General features: G+C 38.2%; 1 protein-coding gene across 1 annotated transcript; it reads left to right on the forward strand.

The window, feature by feature from the left end:
• The first annotated feature begins 3864 nt into the window (after nt 1-3864).
• LOC100367492 (uncharacterized) lies at nt 3865-19025 on the forward strand. The gene is made up of 12 exons (XM_002742003.3): nt 3865-4069; nt 11289-11438; nt 11866-12020; nt 12897-13035; nt 13264-13462; nt 14115-14187; nt 14312-14434; nt 14968-15112; nt 15853-16389; nt 17719-17954; nt 18169-18453; nt 18781-19025. The coding sequence occupies exons 1-12, from the start codon at nt 3865-3867 to the stop codon at nt 19009-19011; spliced, it is 2478 nt and encodes an 825-aa protein (XP_002742049.1). The 3' UTR covers nt 19012-19025.
• Nucleotides 19026-22727: the final 3702 nt, after the last annotated feature.

The raw sequence follows: 22727 nt of genomic DNA on the forward strand, positions 1-22727 counted from the left end.
TTTGTTCAAATTTGGTACATACATTAAACATAATAGGACCTTGATGCACGTCTTCTTTTTTTTTCGGATCAAATTCGAAATGGCCGACTGGCGGCCATTTTGTTAAAGAATTCAGTTCTGGATCCGTATCCAAGACATGTCTGGATTGATCAAGTTCAAACTTCACACACACATGGTACATCATGTCACAAATAGATATGTGCATTTGTTTCATGATCTGCTTAACAATAGCGGAATGATGGCCATTTTAAGGCCGAAAATGCATCAAAATCACATATTTTCACAATTCCAGAACCGGATCTCAGTCATGCATGGATGGATTTTGTTCAGATTTAGCACAATGTGTTGTACATATGCAGGTGCATTTCGGTCATGATCTGCTTTGAATGTATATGTCACTCAAATATGAACGGAACGGGGACGTGTCATTGACAATGACTTGTTGTTGTTGTTTCCCTCTGTACTGTCTCGCTGATATTGGTGTGGTTTGTTTTGTTTCGACGAAAATATTTGTTATGTAACATCTTTCAGCGACAGCGTTTTCGTACGTAATTGTGTCCTCGAACTCTGGGTAATCATTGTCAAGGCTCTGTATGATGTCCCTGTCTGCTTTGTATAGGTGCTCGAGGTGGCGTTGAAGTTGGACATGTTTTACGGTGATTTCCTGGCAGGCGGTCGCTTTATCGGAATGCTCGGAAAATCCCATGATTAAATCTTCGACTGTATTACGTTTTTAAGGCCACTGCCAAATATTTGGCTTTAATTATAATAAAAAGTACATTGTTATTTTAAATGCATGTAAAATCCTTCAGCTGATGTTGCACTGTTTAAATGTTGTAATTACATCTGTAAAGTAATTTAGTTTTACTAACCAGAATCGGTGAACATTATCCCCCCCCCCATCTTTCACATTCATCAACCTGTTACAAGTCCGTAAAAATCAAACTTCGCGCATAACAGCAAAAACTTCATTCTAGCGAAAATAAAGTGTGGCGGACCGTACGGCACTGCCACTGCAACACGACCCTCGCTGTCAAGTAGAGTATGGCGGGTGGAGCGTGGAAATAAAAATAATACAAATGGTTCGCTGGAAGACAACTTTATTCTGGTGCCTATTGTAAATACAGAATTGCCTTCGTCGTTTAAAAAAAAATTACCAACACGATCGGCGCAGTGATATAATTTTTTGGTAAACAGGACAGGGCGGCGATTCTTTGACTTTTAAAAATTTTATTTTAACCCAGAATTACGACGATCAATGAAAGGCCGGAAATACACTGCGTTTTCAATAAATGACTACGTCTTCACGGCAAAGTTGATAAGAAATCCCGGCCCGGAAATGGTCCATCCCGTGTACAAAACCCAGTAAAAAATCTCTGTTTCTGCCTATAATCATTACCCACGCCATAAATGTTGTGAGAAATATATAAAAAAAAACATTATCACGATAAAGATTGAGCATCCTAGAAATAAAATTTACAGGGAATGTAACAAGTGAACCGAGTCGCGTCAGCGATCGTTCGACAAGTCGAATTTTATAATAACCTTAATTTTACGTTCAGATCTTTTCCATCGCGGTACTGCCGATTAATATAATGAACAGTTAAATCAAACTACAATTTCGTCGAGAAAACATGTTAACAGAACGGAAACTTACCAATTGTTTTACGGAAGCCATGTCTTACCGTCTGCTTCACTAATCCGTGTCCCGCGCAAGTGTATAATGAAGCTCCCTAAGCAGTTGAATGTGGAACCATAAACAAATGTCCGGATACGGTCGGAAATTTTCGGACGAAGGTGCGGGAAATAAAGCGAAATTTTCACGCTTTCAACTTAGGTGGGAAGATTTTAACATAGGTCATTGAAATAAGCAAATCAATACATTTCTATAATATTTTGGAGACAATACAACTTTAAAATTAAATTTGCATTTGCGAATGTACGCAATTGACAGCGTTTATAATACAGGGTGAACTGATTCAGTGATTCATTCAAACGTCACACGTACATCATTCATCTTGGGAGACATATGCATGTCCATTCATTTTACGATTCAGTTCAAGATGGCCGGATAGCAACAATTTTATGCTTAAAATTCTGTACCTATGTATTTGCAGCATCTTAGTATCTGATGAAACTGTATTTTTCAACTGTGTCACAAAATCATCATTTTTCTGTGAGCTCTTAAAATCTTAAAAAGGTACAGTAAAGACTTAGCTAAACTTAAGAATGCTCTATGGTTTGTTTGTGCTTTGACATCAAAATTCCACTTTTTTGTATTGTTCAATGCTGGGCTATAAGGAGCAAACACTCATAAAAAAATGAATTGCGATGTTTTACAGGGATGTTAATTAAAAACAAAAACACATGTCATTGTTTTGAAACCCATGATTTAATTAACCAAACACATGATAATTTGCACAATAGTCACCACTCATAACAAATATAAACAGTACAAAGCAAAAGAGCAAAATAAAGGAGAAATTGAAAGAAAAAACGAGCAGTGACGGAAAATAAGCTTATTAACTTCAATTGTTTATTTCTAAGTTAAGCTACAAATCGCTTTGTACTTCTCACTTTGTCTGGATTCGACGCTATGCCATCTTTTGACACTATATGACCCGAATACATTACACTGGTTCTGCACATGTCACAATTCTTTGGCTTGAGTCTTAACCCGGCTACCAGCAATCTGTCCAATACTTTTTCCAAACGCTCTAACTCCTCATATACATCTCTGTCGTACATGATAATATCGTCTAAGGTCTAGGAACTACAACTTGGTTCAATAATACTGGCTTTTAGCATCTTTTCTACTTCCAATGCAGATCTCTGCACCACCTGTTGATATTGTTTTCTTGACAGCAGTGTTTCTGATGCCCCAGTATCTATTTAAAAAATATCTTTGCAATCCACCTAATTTGTCTGCTGTAAATTTACCGCCTGTCGTCCTAGTATAGTCATGTACGGTAAGGAGGGGTCTACTTTCCTTTTTTGGAGGGTCTCTGTATTAGGTTCCTCTAGTTTCTTTTCCCTGGCTGTGTAGCCTGCCCCCTTCTTCTCTGCACCATTTTACTGCTTGTTGGGGTTGCCTGGGCCTGTCTGCATTTCCGACCCAGCCCTGGTCCCTGGGGTTAGTCGTGATACATTTCCAGCATATCTGCTTGGTGGGGTAGCGCAGTCTCTCTCAATATGCCCCCGTCCACCATATCTGTAACACTCAATTCCTATCAGGCTCCACCTTTCTGGTCTTGTCCCCCACTACATGGCTGCTCTGCTATTGGGCTTGGTTGAAATTGTCCTACACCTATTTCTTTTATTCCTTCATTCAGCTCCGTTGCCTCTGAGTCACAATCAGCATTCAGCACTCTGCTACATTTGGGGGTACTGCTCAGCCAGTCTTTGTTTTTCAGCCAACACGTGTGACTCAGTCTCCATTGCAGCCTGTATCGCCTGGTCAAATGTTTTTAGATTTGGTCTAAATATACCGTCTCTTATTTTTTTCTCAGGGATTGCATTTTTGAAATACTGCCTGCCCAGCCTTTCTTGGGAAGCAGGGTCCATACCTGGGTAGGCCATCGTGTGACTATACATACATACCCTAAATACATACCCTAAAAGTGAGTGTTTTAAAATCTATTTACCTTGAACTCGCGCCTGATCTCGCGATATTTGAGCTTTCCAGCCCTTCAGTGTAAGCACGGGTTGGTCATATTCCGTGATCGAAAAACTTAATAATCAAGGCTAAACTAGGGGGTCGCCGTGTATGTCCGTGTCAGGAACGCGACGGTAATCAAACCAAACTAATTATTAACTTAAAGAATGTACTTCAACATTCAATAGAAGAAACCGACACAAGCAGACATGGCTACCGATTCGAAGATACCGACTCTGGCGGCTTCTTACCAAGAACGTATACGTCCTTGCATCGATCTTGTCGATTCGCTGAGAAGGATTGGTTTGGATAAAGATGTAGATCTTCCAGCCGTGGTTGTCATTGGCGACCAGAGTGTCGGTAAAAGTTCCGTACTTGAAGCGATATCGGGGGTTCAGCTTCCTAGAGGCAATGGTAAGTAACTGAGCAAGTATAAGAAAGCATGTCTGTATGTAAAGCTCTTTTTAATGGTTTTACCTCAACTACTAACTGACAGGCAATATTGGTGAATATTTGTAGAATGCGGGTGTAATAGTATATGTTATACTTTGTAAACTGTGTACCGCCGATCCAGCGTAGTTGCGTAGTCAGGATTTTATGAATTACGGCGTTATATAATCCCTTTGTTACTATAATTATAGCTGTGAATATTTGTAGAATGCGGAAGTAATGGTAATTTTCTTTGGAAACCGCGTACAGCCGATTCAGCGTGTTATCGAAGTTGCGTAGTTACGATGTTATGAATAATAAAAGACTGTTAATCTACATTTTATTATTTTATTATTTATTTGATAGTCTGCTGAAGTGTGTATGTAAAGCGTAAGTTTAATATCAACGAAATCTCAGTGACGCATAACTGATATCACAGTCCCGCTATCCCCGGTCTGATAACGGCTATTGTCTAAGGTGTGAATTACCACCAGTGCGCAGACAGTCCAGGGTATGGCTTTCCGCAAAGCATAGTCTCTTGATAGCAGACCATTCCGTTGAAACGATCGATTCATTGTTCCCTGCATATTTTAGTTTTTATAACCGAAAAAGACCATATAATTTGATACTTGATATAAATTTAGAAGCTCAACACAATTCTTTAGCCGCAGGTCTTACTATAGTAGCATATCGCACTTAAATATGAGGTACTCGAACACTTGATCGATTGGCCCTTTTTATTATGTGTTTTAGAAATGTCGATGTTTTTTTATTTACAGCTTAAAACGTAGTTGGCTTATTGGTACTACTATAATTATTAAACCTAGTTGTAGTTGGTGGATCTGTTTATTGTGCTTGTTTTATTATATTATATTATTTTATATTCAGTATACGTTTCATATTTGGGCATTCACTATTTTCGTTCAAAATAATGATGGCTTCTTGCCGAATTTCGTACCAATATTTTTGTTTTCAAGCATATAAATTATTTAGAATGTAGTTTACCATGCTGGTGACATCATGTCTCTAAGAATAACGTCCTGCAGTATAAATTCTTCAGCACTGCCAGAAATTTAGTAGAAAGACTTTATTGCCCCGATGAGAATTTATTCACGGGCGCCATTTTGTTTTTGATTTACTGAACTTACTCAACTCGTTTTTAGCGGGTTGCTCAATTTTATAGAAGGCAATAAAATAATTTTTGATGATTCACGGTAATATGTTCTGTTTGCAGTTTGTGATTGCAGTGCTTAAGTTAGTGTACGCTCAGCTTTCTGGCTAATTGTCCAAGGTGTGAACGGTTAATTTACCCACAACTAGCCCTGGGACAATAGACCGTCAAGCGTTTCTGGACCGGGGATGGAGAGACTGTGCTGATACCAATCGCTACATCGCAGCGCATTCCTTGTGGACATATACACACTTATCTATGCAAACAGTTTCTAGTTGTCTGCAAATCTAGTTGTCTGTTCTTTCATATGTGTATGTATAACAAACTTTCACATCCGGTAATGTTTTGAAATCTACAAATGTGGTCATTATTGCGTGACTTAGAGAAATTCGTTGACAGGTATTTGAACTTCTGACCTAGATTTAGCAGGGATGCATAGTTTGTTTTGTCGTCAAAGTGCGAGTTTTTATTCCAGTGCGATCCACTAAAGTTCGTTTGATTTTATTCAAATCAGAGCAAGATATTATAATAAAAGTCTTCCGATGTTTTACGCGACATAGCAAATATTTACGGCTCGTAATTTTGGGAAATCTACGTCAATGCGTTCATAGAGACAGTGTTATTACGTGAATTTAACAGAAAATCGCTGACACGTATTTTGACCTCTGACCCCGGTTTTGCATGGACGCACAATTCGGTTTTTTTTTTTCGGCAAAGCACGCGTTTTTATTTCAGGGCGATCTAATTCTATTTTATTATTGGGAAACAATTATTTACATTAAAAACAGTGCTAGCTACAAGTCGTCCGTGTCACGATGTCTTGAAGCCAAACGTTTACTACAAGAGCGTGATCTGAAGTTAAATGCCTGTATTTATATTTGTCGCGGGGCTGAGGCAACTGCATTACAACTGAAGGAAATGGGAGTTCAACATGAAGTATACAAGGTGAAGTCAACTCAATCCAGAGAGCTAAGAAAGAAAATGGAGAAGAAATATTCAAAACCTGAAGCAAAAACTAGGGACATTGACTGTAAATGTTGTGGTTATAAACATGTTTCTGACAAATTTAAATGCCACGCGTGGGGTAAAACCTGTCTGTAAGGGTAGATTGATGCATTTTTCTAAGAAATGTAGGAAATCTAGTAGAGCACATGCTGTACTTGACTCTGACTATGATACTAACAACCGACCTGACAGTGACTCTGACTCTGACCCTGATTGGATATCCTGTGTAAAAGTCTACATTGTTTGTTCTCAAGAGAAACAAGTCTATACTGAAATGATCATTGATAGGCAATCAGTGAAATTTGGACTGTGGAGCTAGTGTCAACCTTTTGCCTGCTAGGTATGTTAGAGAGAAACAAATAAAGCCTTGTACCACAACCTTAGTAATTTGGATTGGTACCAAAGTAAAGCCGATTGGAGTTTGTCGTTTAATTATTTCCGTAGAGTTCATCATAGTGGGAGATAAGTTAACTTCACTACTTGGTCTTTGTTGCTACTGATCAAATTAACTTATTGTCATTACATAGAGGAAATTTCAAGCAAGTCAATGCAGTCAAAACTGACAGCAAAGATAATATCATCGCCAACTATTCTTATGTGTTCAATGACACTCACCTCCATGTGAATCCTGCTGCAGTCCCTGTCACTCTTCCGTGTCAACCAGTCGCAGTTTCAATTCGAAGTAAACTGAAAGCTGAACTAGACCGACTTGAGAATTTAGGAGCTCTAACCCGAGTAGACAAACCCACAGAATGGTCTAATCAGTTTGTTACTACCACTAAAAAATCAGGCGAATTTAGAATATGCATAGACCCGAAGCCCCTCAACAAAGCCGTCCAACAAGGAAAGCTTGAACTTCGTTGTTCTGAAATTTACCCAAACGACTACAACGTATGATGATACAATTACAGAACTATGACATTCGTGTTCGGTAAAGAAATGTAAATTACAGATACACTGTCAAGGGCGCACCCACCCACAACTGCAAGTACTAAAGAAACCGTCTTTGACAGAATAAATATGATTAGTTTCCTACCCATCAGAGAAGAACGACTGGCCAGAATTCGTGACGCTACTGATAACGATGAGTCATTAAAACTGCTGCAGAAAACAATCATCACAGGATGGCCACACATCAAACACCGACTCCCAGCGCACGCACCATACTTAAACTGTCTATTCAAGATGGCCTGATATTTCGAGGAGAGAGAGAGTAGTCATCCCGCATAGCATAAGAAAAGACATGCTAACTCGCATACACTCATCTTATATTGGTGTGGAGGGATGCCAACGTGGAGCCTATATTGGCCTGGTATGTCAGCAGAAGTGAAACACCATATCTCATCATGCGAAACCTGCAGAACTTACGAGACTAGTCAAACAAAGGAAACACTGATGTCACAGGTTATCTGAACGCCTGTGGCAGAAAGTTGCGACTGATTTCTTTACACATGACTGTTGAGTATTACAGCGATTTTACAAACAAGACAAACTACCAAATACACGACCAGCGACTGTGATAAACAAAGAGTCATTTTGCGAGACATGGTATACCTGTACAAGTAGTATCCGACAATGGACCCCAATATGTTTCATATGAGTTTAGAAATAGCCAATGGAAAGGTAGAATCTGTAGTCAAGAAAGCAACACGCATTCTAAGGAAGTACAAGGACTCCAATAGCGATACAAACCTTGCCATACTCTGCCAGCGCAACACCTCTACACAAAGAGTAGAATCCAGTCCAGTACAATGACTCATGAATCAACATACAAGAACACTATTACCGACCACGGCTAGACTACTACAACCAAGATATGTCAAAGATAAGATACAAACAACTCATACAAGCTGAGTATTACAACAGATAAGCCCACGATCTACCTGTTTTGGAGAAGGATGATGTCATCAGGATGAAAGAGTTTGTCTTCGGCGAAAAGAAATGGCGTAAAGGCATCGTGACACAACGTCTCGACCAGAGATCTTACACCATAGACACCAGGCGGCACCTACCGACGCAACACAATGCACTTGAACAAATCTGCTGAATCACCATTTCTTGAATCTCACTACATTCCTGACAGACACACATCACCACCTTATGACAGACGACAAGTAACCATAAATACTCGGTCGAATACCACATCTGACTGGACATCAGCCGTTGCATTGCCAGCTACACCCCACAGTGACTGCAACATACAAATCACTCACCCAAAATGAAGTGGACCAATAAACATCTTGACCAATATACCACTTGACTGACCATGAGACATGACAATTTACTGTTAGTTTTGCAGTTGAAAATGTTATACCGCTAATAACATATCCAGATAAAGCATGCACTTATACATTTCAGCTTTATATCCATACCCTGATGTGAATGAGATCTGTTTCAGTATAAACTATTCACAAGCACTGTCAGAACTCTTATATACAACAAACTGTAGTCCATTAACTCATTCCTTGAAAAGGAAGGATGTTACAATATGCTGGTGTTCTTTTGTTTGCATGACCTTTATGACCTTTACACGCTTGCTCTGTGTTGTTGCTTTTTCAAAGGTGTTGGCTTGGTAAATGTTGCATCTGCAAAGTAAGTAAAAACTTTTATGATACCACAGACAACTAGAACAAATTCACACGCATTAAATTGCGTTCGCCAAGCTGGACAATCAAAACAATTTCAGTGCATAAACACTTTTTTCACCCTCGCTTACTAAAGGTAAAATATGCTTGGGTTCCAATCCCTGTGGCTATCGTCACGATAAATAGTTTCTCACCTCTTGGTTATTATTGTCGTCCAAGTAATTCACGTCCCAAATTTTGGTTCCCGGGCGCCTCTAATAAATAAGCTATATTACCGCTGTGCTGAATCAATGTAATGTCATCCAAAAAATGAATAAATTCGGCGAAAATCGTTTTTTTGTTTTGACCTCGAAATTTTTCATTCGGAAAACCATTCACGCTAAATTTTGGTTCCTCGAGCGCCTCTAATAAATAACCTATCTAAGCGCTGGAATGAATCATTCATATCAGCATGGAAGTAGAAAAGAAGACCTCCATGGTACCACCAAATAAACATGGAAGAATGGGCGAACATTCGAAACGTTCGTTGTGATATTGCACTACTTGCATGCATCACATCATCCGAGTGAATTACAGCACTAATATTTGTTCCCCTGGAATCTTCGCTGGTATTTTCTCTCGGAAACACAAGGGCCATAAGACTTGATTTCCAAGTACGCAGGTCGTTTGGATCAAATGATTTCTTTTGTTTCAAGTTCGTTGTATGCCTAGAAACATGGCAACGTTATTATTTTAGTGAATATATAGAACATGTTCTATACAAATAAAGGATTTTGATGTGCCAGTCGAACAACTCCGTACTGGAACGTCTCCAGTATAAGAAGTCCAAAATTTGACAATAGCACTAGCCCAAAATGAACTTCCAGTTCAACACGTCTATAATGTATTCAATAACGTTCACACGTTCGGCGTACATAAAAACACACTCGAACTTGACAACAACTAAGCAAGTGGATGGAAATATCAGTTAAATCAACCATGAAGACTGATGATTCGATTGGATGGCCGGAATAGCTGTATTGTTCATTTCTATGCAATTGTGATTCTCATTTTCTATGTGTAAAATATCGCTGGTATGGAAGGCGACGGCTGACGGCTGTTTTGATTCTGCAGCTTTCTTGACACGGGCAACTTTTATCTTTTACTATTCTGACTTTTTCTCGGTCAAATTTTACATTGATAAGTAAGTATTAAGTATTAACGATCCGGGTAGATTCAGCACGAGAATCTGGATAACATGTAGGACCTGAAGGTCTAACAGGTCATTTCTTTCATTAACCAATCAAAATGATGTGTCGTAATGATGAAATTTTCCAATTATTGACGATGATTTTTTAACGCAATGTGGAAGTGAATTACCGCAATGTTAAAATGCGATCTGCAGCTGCACTAATTGCAATAAAAAAACGATGATTTTTCCCCTAAAAACTGGCGATTCGCAATTTTCGAAATATAAACGACGGTTGGTAGTAACCGTGGGTAAACTGAGTGTGGAGGAAGAATTTAAACACCTTTCTCGGTCGCCAACATGTCTCATCGTTCAAACCCTAGACCTTTCATGATAGTCTCAAAGTAAACCATGCCCAATAACCAGGTACACGACTTAACGATCGCATTTTTGGCTTTTCAAAAGCTACTACTCAAAGAAACATGGATTACTCCAGTATTGCGACATCTGGGTTCATCCTGAGTAAATGACAGAATAGAAAGGATGCGAACCATGTTGTGTACGTTCGCCATGCACTCTGAAATTAATGCGAGTTTTTTCATAAAAACTAAAAGCACGAACCAAACTACCATGACAATCAGGATTATTATGAAATGAAACGCACCTTTTACACGCATATTTTAAAGAATATCGTCGACGCCCAGTAAAAACACTCTGGGCTTATAATCATGAATGCTCTCAACTTGATAAATACCTAGTAAAAATATAGGGATGGGCTTCATACTCGGGAGAGGCTTACGATCGAGGAAGTACGGTACTTTAACGCAATTGGGCTTCCACTCTCAGAAAACTGTGGTTCAAACGCATAAGGCTCTAACCCAAGTTTTAAAAAGCACATTGTGCATATAAAAGTTGAGTTTATACTAGTAGTACTAGTACACAATGCTTGGCAACATGAACGGCTATGTACAATGGCGTATACGATGCGATCAGATACTAAAACGTCATAGCTTTGAAAAGTACCCGGATGTTAAATATGTTCGTTCGTTATTTACTCCCCTCCATGAATGGCCTCCATGGTGTTTAATTGCAAGCACTTCAAATGCCTATCCAAACTACAGTTATAATTAAAACAAATTAAACCACTGCAATATTATTTCGAATACAGTTTAGAATATACACAACTATAGATTAAGGCCGCATTTAGGTTCGCTTTAAATACATCGCCAAAATCAATCTCACGCAAAATCACATGTGTCTCATATTTGTTTGTAGAAATTGTGACACGATGTCCCATAGAATTAAGACTAAAAACACTGGATAACGATGAATGGTGTTGCAAAATACTGTACACAGATTACTCAAAGGAGCAAGTAAACAAGTACATTGACAGCCCGGGGGGACTTGCAGCTGCTATACGTAAAGGTGAGATGCACGTTATTTATTTATTTATTTGTTTATTTATTTGTTTGTCTGTCTGATTGTTTGTTTTGTTTGTTCAATGAATGGATTTATTATGAATGGATAGATGGATAGGTTTGTCAATTAATTAATTCTAGGCTGCTATATATATATTTACATACAGACGATACATATAAAATCACAATTTACCAGGTACACATACATTGCAGGACAAACAAACTGTCTCTTTTCTTCTAATAAAATGCACGTTTGTGGAAATTCAAGAGAGATTGGGTAAATGGTTGTATTTTTTCTCCGGGAATTCTAGCTGGATCAAGAGCAAGGCTTTGATTCTAGGTGCCCGGTAAACAGTTGTCTCCGGCCTTCAGCCGAGTGCGTATTGTAGTGTGCGATGTGACATTAATAACGCTATGGCCTGTTGATATTTCAGCACAAGAAGAAATCACGAATTCACAGAAAGGCATCAGTAAAACTTCAATAACAGTTGAGATTCAGTCATCTCACGTACCGAACCTGACTTTGATTGACTTGCCTGGTATTGCAAGGGTCCCTCAAGAAGGACAGTCTCGTAATATTGCAGATGAGGTGAGGAATATTGTTGTTTGGTGGCGCTGTTCAATACGATACCCATCCGGGGCCTTTCATGAGAGGTGGCTGCCGCGGCGTACTCATTCTTTCAGATTGTGAGGTTGACAACAGTATTGGCCACAGACTCGATTCGGGTCGACTCGAGAGGGGGCACTTTGCTGGTCGCATGTGTATTCTGAATTTGCGGAGTGAAAAAAAAAACTGTTTTTCCCGTAGAAAACATTGTTAGTTTAGAAGTTCCACCTGAACCAAACTGATCAAATGGACAGAAAGCATTCGAATAGCAAAGACAATGTTTTCTCTGAAATAAGGGTGTTTAATTTTTTCCAAAAGTCCCCATTTCTCCAAAAAAGGGTTACATTTTTATTTGAAAATCAGTGGACACTTTTCTTTTCGATTTTGCTAAACACTTGTAAGTCCTACCCATACCAGATACGTATCCCGGGATTTAGTGTTAGTGTCTGGCAACACGATGTGCCCCATTATTCGCACATGAAAACGTAACGCATGATTGACGATTAGGCAACCTTTTCGCAAAAATTGGTAAATCTTAATTTAGGGGGAAACTCTTTAAAACACGATTTCAATTTGTAAAAGCTTGAAGTTGCCAGCGATTTTTGACTTTTTTTTTTCTTTTAAAAAATTACTGATAGAAAATATGTCCGGAAACCTAGGTGCCCAAAATAATATTACTATATATATACCATTGAACAGAATTGAATCTTCACTTCGATGCTTGCAGGCACTATAAGATTAATCCATGAGATGAAACAAATTTTGATTCATGCTGACTCACAACCTAAACACACACACACACAAAACTAAACGATTAATTTTAGACGGGTAACAGGTTTGTATTTCTTGCTAATGCAGACGAAAGACTTGATTAAAAAGTATATAAGCAAAGACGATGCCATTGTTTTGTGCGTAATACCTTGTAACGTTGATATAGCAACAACGGAAGCAATCAAGATGGCACAGGAAGCGGATCCCACCGGATCAAGAACACTTGGTACGTAACCTTTTGTTGTATTTATTTGATATATTTGAAGCATCACAGGTCATGGACGTCGTGGTTGATGGGTACTATGTGATGTGGGAAAACACATTGGCACACTGGCTTGATTCAACTTGGTATGGCCCGCTGACAACTTGGTATGACCCGCTGACAACTTGCTCCGAACGCAATTGTTTTACGTTTTCCATTGTCTATATTACGCATGACTTACATTTACTTCAGGTGTGCTGACCAAGCCAGATCTTGTCGACAAAGGATCGGAGAATGTCGTGGTGCGTATAGCTGAAAATAAAGTGATCAATTTGAAGAAAGGATACACAATAATGAAATGCCGAAGTCAGCGGAACTTGGAAGATTCTATGTCACTAGAGAAGGCCATGGACGAAGAGGAACGGTTCTTCAGAGAACATAAACACTACAGGTGAGTGATTTTTTTAATTTCTCTCCAGACTGGTGTTTAGTGAATGAAAATCTTGCACTACTTTGAAGTATATGAGCAACGCGTTGGGGTAATAATTATGTTACATATTGCAAAGATTCGTGCTCAAAATACAGAGGCGGCACGACATTTTGCATGAGGGGGGACCTGCTCACCATCCCCCGCGCTGAAGCCCAACTTTACAGGGAGTTCCGGGGGCATACTTCACTGGAAAATTTGTTTAAAATCTGTACCCTCTGAAACGCCTTTTTCTGCATCTTCATGGAAGATTTTGCTGACGTACATAACACAAAGGGTTTCAGCTTGATTGGGGGGGGGGGCGACGCCTCCAGCATTTTGTCACTCCCTTCGTCGCACTTCGCTTTGCCGGTCACGAGCCATCCTTTTAAAGCAGTGTATCATGAGAAAGTGAGGAGCATATTAAAGCGGGAGGGTCGTCACCTGCGCACGCGCGGGAATTGAGTCCCAAGCGACGATAACAACAGACACTAAAATCCAAAGGCTCATGGGTAGACGCTTGTTTGTAAACAATGACACGCTATGGCCATCTGACGCATGCACAGGTGACGACTCCCCCGCTTTAATATTGAAACGACGCACGTAACAAATTTAAATTTAAATTTTACTCTTACAGTGTTCTCTCCAGTCAAGCTGGTTCCCGATTACTTGCACATCGCCTAACAACAGAGCTAGTGGAACAAATAATGGTGAGTCATTGTAATCCCATCAAACTCAGTTTTCATTTTTCATAGAAGCTGGCGTTTCATTTCACAAATTAACTGCAATGAAATATGGCAATGAAGTCATTGTAATGGCGTGCATTCTTTGCAGAAATCGGTTCCCCAGATACAGCATGCCATTAAAGATAAACTCGAGGACACTAAGCAGCAACTAACAACGTTGGGAGAAGAAGTGCCAATGAAAGACGTACAACGAATTGATTTACTAGTCAGAGTAAGTGTGTAATTTGCTGTTTACGTACCCCGCCAGCTGACATCTTCTTATATTATATCAATAGTGTATTATACGAATTTCTTTGACAATTCTTTGAACATTGGTGGACTACTAGTATTTGAGAAAAGATCAGAACATTCGCTTTTCATATTTCTAGGCTTTTGGTCGTCAGTACAAAAGTAATCTATGAATGTTTGTTTCACTTACAATTTTCGTAAATCAGGCTCTCTAAACATGTTTTGTCAACTCATAATCGGGAACATACGGGTTCAATTAAACCTAACACTAATAATATCGTAATTTTGCCCTAGGTGATGGCCACTCTATCCTACATACTCAGTGAAGAGGCCAAATCTGATTGTGCCATAGACTTAATTACACTGTTTAAGGCCCACCTGTAAATTCTTTTTCAAACGGACCTGGTTTACGCAGGGATAGCGCATTGACATTTGATATAAGAATATCTAAACTGACCTGATATGCCTAGTACTTCGACGGTTTATACTTTTACCACAACCAATTCATTTCCACAGCTGCTGGACAGGTTTCCGGATGACTTCAAGAACGCCGCCGAAGGTGTTTACAAGAACGCCACTTATGATAGATCAATGCGATTACAAACTATAGTGATGAAGCTGTATGACACATTTGCCGATGAATTGGAATCACTACAACCATGTAAGTAATACAATGATGTATTAAAATTGTGTGTACCAACATTAGTGTGCCTTTTTTATTTACTGTTTAGATATCTTGCGTAATGGTTGTATTTATTATTATGCATCACGTGGTACGTATTCAATTTCGATGACATGGGTAAATGACTCACGTAAATTCAAATGCAGCGATAACTATGAAGTACACATATTGTTTGCAAAGAAGCCCGGCTGGTCTTAGCCATTATTTCCATTATATTGCCCTTGAACAGAAAAAAAGAAATGTATTTTCTTAATAAACGCAATAAAAGAATTCCATTTTGTTTTATATGCTCACCAACACACACACACAAAACATGACAAATTATTTAGCTCATTAATTTAGTGTACCAACTCATACAACAATATGAGCAACAGGAAATCGTTTAAACAATGGCACATGATTAGTTTGTAACTGCGTAGTTGCAACACAAGTTAGCATAGATTTGAATAAACAAGCTAACGGCTATGTGTAGTGGGTACTGATAACATTGCGCAAGGCAATAAAAGAAATATGTTTAATTTCCATATATACTCATGTATGGGAAGCCGAATTCTAGTATATATTTGAACACTTCAGATTGGCCCCAGGGAAATAAACGTCATGTATTACATACTGAGATGGGCTGAACTCATTTGCTTGAGATCTGAGTAGTGTAACAGCCTGATTACATGTACTCGAGCTTCCCCACAGTGACATGTCTCTTCTCAATTTTTCGGCAGCCATTCAGACAGTCACTGTGAGGAAGCCGATACTCGATAGAAGGATGGTGTCCCAAAACACATCTCACAATGGCAGCAGAGAAAAGAAAATATCTTTGATAGCAAAGCCAGGAATGCCTTCATCATCGAAACGGTCTCCAATTCTATCTCCCGATGTTGATGAATGGGAATCTTTAAACTCAGATGATATTGTTGGCTATCAAGAATTCGTTCCACCGCCTAAATCTGAATCTAAGTTTTCGTTTTTTCGTCGAAGAAAAACTTCCCCGCATCGTCAGCATATTGATAAGCAAGGATCAGGCTTTAAAGAAAGTTCAGATGGTTCAGACTATTACTCTCCCAGAGAAAAGGTTTTGAGTCATCCAGAACCAGAAGACCCCATGGACGATAGTGATGAAGAATATGAAACATTGTTGTGTGAAGAACAGTCTTATATGGGCGCGAACGCATCCAATGTTCCATGCAGTGTTTCTCCGGCGCCCACGTCAAGTGAAGAGGGGACGTCACGTGACACCATCAATTGGCACTCACAATTAGGTATCCCGGATAACTACATTTATAAGCAAGTAGTATGCAAATATTCTCAGTAATTGTTTTAATTGTTCTCCATAAAATAATTAGGGTAGAGCCATGGAATGATTTACCTTCTTAATAAATAATTTAACACTGCGCAGTGTGATGTGTCGTGTCCGTAGAGAAGAGTTATGTGGTTGGTACAGTAAGCACACCAAGACTCTATTTCCTACTACACCCAAACACACAATGTTTATATGGGACGATGAATTCCATATATATTTTATAGAAGATGTGTAATACTTAATAATACATGCAGGTCATTTGTAATAATACGAATGACAAAATTGCTCATGTATCGAGGCAATGATAAAGTAAACTATTGCCCAGAACAAATAAGGACTGCTTTCTTGAGTGCTTAGCGCCTTGAATAGGATGAACATTTAAATAAGATTTCAATAAGCCTTACTCCATAATATGGATGATATCATTGATTGATTTACTATTAGACTGGCACAATCTGGGCGATTTATTTCTTTTCAACTTTAAAATTAAATACAAAAAATAGCGATGGAGGTGTTAACGCAAAATCCCCTGTAAATCACCCAGACTGGGCGTTTTCGCCGCGCCCTCTTTGGTGAAAGCAGGAACTAGTGTGTTTTCATACTAGTTTTTATGTTAATGAGCATAATGACAGGCAAGAACGTTATCCAATAAAAGTAATTTGACCTTTAAACTATATATAGTTAACCTTTGTACCTGAAGACTTCACTTTTCTTCAAGTTTCTCGATCGTCAATCATAACAAACGAATTACTATTTATAACGTTCCGTACCAATTATTCTAATGGAGAGAAGTAGCGTGTAGTTTTATCTCGCCTGGGTTACAATGAAGCGCGATCTGCACAGAAGACCCACAATGTTACTCATTATGCAGCGCACGCCCCCACTCCTTTTCTGTATCCGTTCAGTGATGTCACTGCATATCATGAATAAATAATAGCAACAGATTCGCTGTAAACAAGACCAGTCTGTGGTGGTTTTGCGTTTACCCCACCTTTCGCAAAACTATTTTTCCAATTTTTTAACTGAACAAAAATCACCACAGCTGGGCCAGTCTAACTTACTATATAAAGGCGACTATCACATTAGTTTAAAGCTGATGAGGGCGCACCAAACGTTTCAACCCAGAACACCTATATGTATAACAGGGAATCCTGAACAATACGAAACTAAGCTTTATACATCCACAATTACATGGGGTGTATGTCAACAGAAATGGATGGCTGTCATCGTAGTATAAGACAATTTAATAAATATGTGATAACATATGTACATTTCCTTGTCCAAACAGGCGATGAGCACTTAGCAGAGATCAAAGAGGAGCTTGTTGAACAGAGGGGGTTGGAGCTACCACCGTTTGCCAAAGACAAAATAATTTGTGATAATCTAATTCGTCAAACTCTCAAACAATTTATACCCCCCGCAGAGAGGTTGCTACAGTCTGTTAACATGGAAGTGGAAAGGATTGGACAAAGGCTAGTCCGTGATACATACAGTCAGTTTCCAAGACTACAGGCCACAGTGATGGTAATCATCCAATGCTACATTCTAACTTAAAAATAAGGCTCTATATTTGTTTAATCTTGGTTACACCACTAATTGATGTTGGTCGGGTGACCAGTGCCCTTTATCCTTCCGAAGAGTATACATTTCGGATATGTCATTCCTCGTTTTCGAAATCTTCAAAGTATGTTTCTATGCAAATCGCCAAACTAGTTATTTTTTATCCTGTTTTACATAGAGTAAGTTCTGCGATTTGCAAACTAACGCTGTGGCAAAGTCGAAAAAAGCAATCGATGACAAATTTAAAATGGAGGATATGATCCATACACGTGATAGGATCTACAAAGATACTGAGAAGCGAATGTTACACTCGATGTCAGCGCAGGCTCAGCCTACCACTGGCGACAGTCGACCTGGTATAAGCAACAGTCCACCAGATAATAACTTGGATAGCCGCTCCCGTGATTATGACGAGGATTATCAGGCCAATAAAATTCTAAGGGCTTTACAGGTGTATCTTAAAGTAAGTTTAACAATGTTATTAAAGCAGAAGGGTCGTCACCTGCACATGCGCGAGAATTCTAAGGGCTTTACAGGTGTATCTTAAAGTAATTTTAACAATGTTGTTGATAACAACGCTAAAAACGAACAAGTTCATGGGTAGACGCTTATTTGTAAACTGTTGAAATATGAATCATACTCGAGTCATACGCAAGATGTTACAGTACCAATACTGTATTAAATTTAAATTTATTATTGTTAACGGTTACATGGTACACCATTCTGCGTTTCTTATAAACCTATATAAAGAAATCTCTCCCAAAGGGTAATGTTTTCTATATATCGACAGGTTGCTACAACTCGACTGATGGACGATATTCCATTGATGATAACATTCTATTTGCTGCAAGAACTAGGAAATGATATCAAGGTGGAAATGGCAAAGTTCCTGATCGAGAGAAACATTGACGAGTTCCTGCGAGAAGATGCAGCCGTGGAAGAGAGACGACTTTCCCTGGAAGCCAAAAAGGAACGTTTAGACAGAGCCAGTAGAGAACTTGCTATGTTTAGTACAATATAACAGCGGTAATTGTTCACATGTGGTTTGTTAGCTTTTTATATTTCAAGAGGAATCGTGATGTCCTAATTGACATCACGTGACAGTTTCTGAACTCCAGGCGAGAGTTGCCTAAGGTTAGGTTAGATTGTGTAGCTTGTTATTTATCGTTGAATCGTACGATAGCTCTGGTAAATACTAAAACATTAAGTTCAGTAAAGCAATTTCAAGATCTTGGTTAACTATTTATCTTAAAATTCCTTCATTTTGGATATACGAAAGCAATATTTCTTAATACCTCATAAAAGAAACACAAGTGGCTGAACCAAATATCATACAAGAGAAAAACGTGGTTTCAACTATAACAAGTCCAATACGGCAACCATAGAGGGCCACAACTACGCATGTAAAAGTCTTTTCAATAACCTATTTAATTTACTTTTCTTTTTTGCTTTTCATTTACTTTACACTTTTTGACTTTGAATCACTATTTTTAATATGTATATAGATTTAAACATATATTTACCACATTTTATACCTACTTTTTTATTTAGAATTTAATTTAAATCATTTAATCACAAAATGACTTATATGAACGATATTTCGATTTTTAATTTCGTTTAAAACTCAATTTTATTTTTACAAAACAATTTAATTTTGAGTGCAATTCATATTTTATAATATAATTTTATTTGTTGATTTCGTAATTCGCGCAGGAGTTTGACCTAAACCTTGCATTGCGATTTGCTTTTACTTTTTGCGTTTTTACCTTTGCCCTCCACGAAGCCTGTCCAACCAATAGGACCTTGAGCCTAAGATCTACTTGGTAGGATAGCAAACACAGGCAAGTGTATGTGTGGAGAATTACTGAGATGTAAAGGTTTGGATTTTGTGCAGTATAAATGGGCGTGTGTTCATTGATGTTTCTGCCAGTGGAAATCGACTGAGTGCTAGAGAACTCAAGAACGAGTCGATGAATTATCATGATGGACGGGCCACATAATTTTTCGAGCGGAGCATCGTTTGAGTGTAGTACCGTCATCTATATTGCAGGAGTGAATGCCATCTCCGCTCTACCCCTATCTCGATATGTGACACACGGGGAGAACTGTCAAATAAGCCATGACATTTGAGCACTGCACCACGTTCAGAGTCTTCGATAATCGCTCATGTATATTTAAGTTTGTGGATATGGAATATTAGCCGGGATTATTGGATATTAAGAGTGTGTATGTGTGTTTGGGAGTGGGTGCTTATGGGTAATTTCACAACAGTAGCCCACTAACAAAGTTCGTGCAATATATATAGCAGGATTATGTACAAGTTCTGTTTGTTTCATTTATACAAAACGCTTCAGCGTGGTATTAAGAGTTTGTTTTCAGGGGTGGGTGACACCAAAGTGAAAAATGGTTGTACATATGGGCGTAATTCCTAGAATTGCAATAGAGAGGGTTAAGGCCGAATTACAATACATGTATATAGTGTTTTCATGTTTTGTCTGATATTGCTGTGGTATGCTGCTGCTGTAAGTAATGCGAGATTTGTTCCAAAATTCAGTGTATTGTATGCACTCCAGGGTTATTTGTTTTTTTGTTGAAAACACGGTCACCCCCATTTTCTAATGGCAGAGTCACCCCAGTTTCATTTTTACTGGGAAATCTGCATTGTTGCTTGAATGTGAGCTAACACATTTTACAGACCGGCAAAAGAGTGTGTAACAGCCAATTTTAACAGCCCATCACGTGACTTTACTCAGAATATTTTACACAGGGATAGTTTGGAGGAATTTATTTTCTCAAAAAGGGATAATGTATTAACCGATTTCATTTTTAGCGGGGCGGTGAACTGTGTCATAGAGAGGGTTTGTACTAAGTGTGCAATATGCTGCTTTCTCCTGGCATGGCCAGCATTGCTGCAATGTTTATTTTCTATTCAAAATGGTGCTTCAACTGGAAAATTGAAAATGCTATTTCCCGGTTGCTAAATGAATTATTTCCTGTGGGCGATGAGAAGAGAATATAACAGCCGTACCGGGATATCGCGCGATTGTAAGATTTTTTTACATACAATGGTTATATTTACTACAGTGATGCAACAACTGGTATATTCGTTTAATTTGTAAACACGCGGTCATTGTATTTCAAAATTCTACAAGAGAACTTGTGATGGTTGTGAACCATGACTGCCTCAGCACAAAGATCGTTGTGTAATGGGAATGTAAAGGGAAATGTATTGTAGTGTTACCTCTGTGTAATTTACAATATATATGCATTAACCTTTACTGTTCAGGACAATATGGTAGTAGAAGCAAGGCTGGGCAAATTTTGCGAAATAATAGTTAGTTAGCATTACCAGACATTGTGGGATATCGAAATATGGATGACAGCAAGTGATATTTCCAGAGATGTAGTTGGAATTGAAGCAAAGGAGTGACGTATTAACCCATGAAACATACTCGCACATATCCGTACACAATAATAACAATAAATAATGAAATATCTTTGATTTGTTGTACAGTTTCCAGAAAATTATTAACCCAACCAGAACATTTATAAATGGCACAGGGCTGAGATTCACTTCGAGTATACCTGAAATATAATCTGACAATCGCATACGAGTCGTCAAAACGTACAATTTAGTGACATAAGTCAAATTGTGTATAGTTTCAAAACGCATGCAAGCACCCACATATATTTTGACACATTGTGTAAATACAAACAAGACATTAAACCTTCCTGACAGTGACATGAAAGTATAAACACGAGTGAAAAGTCACGGCGAATACTTCTAGTGAGTCACTTATTTAAAAAACTCTTTAACTAGCCAAATTCAATCACTTATGTGCGGGGTCATTAATAAAATAATAATAATTTTTAATAATAACATTTACAAATTCCCGGGGGGTGGCAATGGTTACAAATAATTAGGAAATAAAATAAAAAACTATGCTAATACATTACATATATGCTTTAGATACACACGTAAATAAAGACTAAATTATTATACTATAAAAAGACAAAATGCAAAACATAACTCGGAAAGGTAATTGTCACTGGGGTCTTATTTAAAAACATTTCTTTCAGTACCTTGCTACAGGGAGTGTCAGACCAGTTGTTTAGCAAGGCTGTGAATTGTGTCTTTAGTGACAAATTTTTAATTCTGGTTTTTGCCTTTTTCAAATTTCTTTTGGGGGTATAACTTTTGCATGACATCATTAGGTGACTCATCTTCTATTTGATTCTGATTTTGATCGTTAAGGTTGAATAATATATTTGCAAGGAGTATTTCTTTGTGTACGCCAGTCTCAATTAATTTATTTTTTTCATTTTGCTTTGATCGATTATCGTTATGTAATTCACTTTTCCAAGTTAATATAAATGATGTTTGTATATTTTTATTAATTTGTGTTTCATTCACTATTAATTTCATTGTTTTCTTAATGGATTTGAGGAGTTCTGTACACGATTAAAATATTTTATCATTTGTATTCTGATAAAAGTCTCCAATGGGTAACGTCCAAATTTACTGTATAAGGCCATTGTTCTGGTGTTTTGGGGTGTCCAAGAGAAAACGAAGATAATTTAAATGTAGATCTTCAATTGGCGATTTTAGTGCAATTTCATCTCCCCATACATCACTGTATATTGATAAATTATCAAGGTGTGGCTCAGATGGTACAAGACGTAAAGCGCGAAACTCAAAAACCCTGTAATGTTATTACTTCTACACCAGGTAACACC

The sequence above is a fragment of the Saccoglossus kowalevskii genome, chromosome 22 (assembly GCF_978046115.1).
Source record: "Saccoglossus kowalevskii chromosome 22, keSacKowa6.1, whole genome shotgun sequence".
In the NCBI taxonomy this organism is placed as follows: Eukaryota; Metazoa; Hemichordata; class Enteropneusta; family Harrimaniidae; genus Saccoglossus; species Saccoglossus kowalevskii.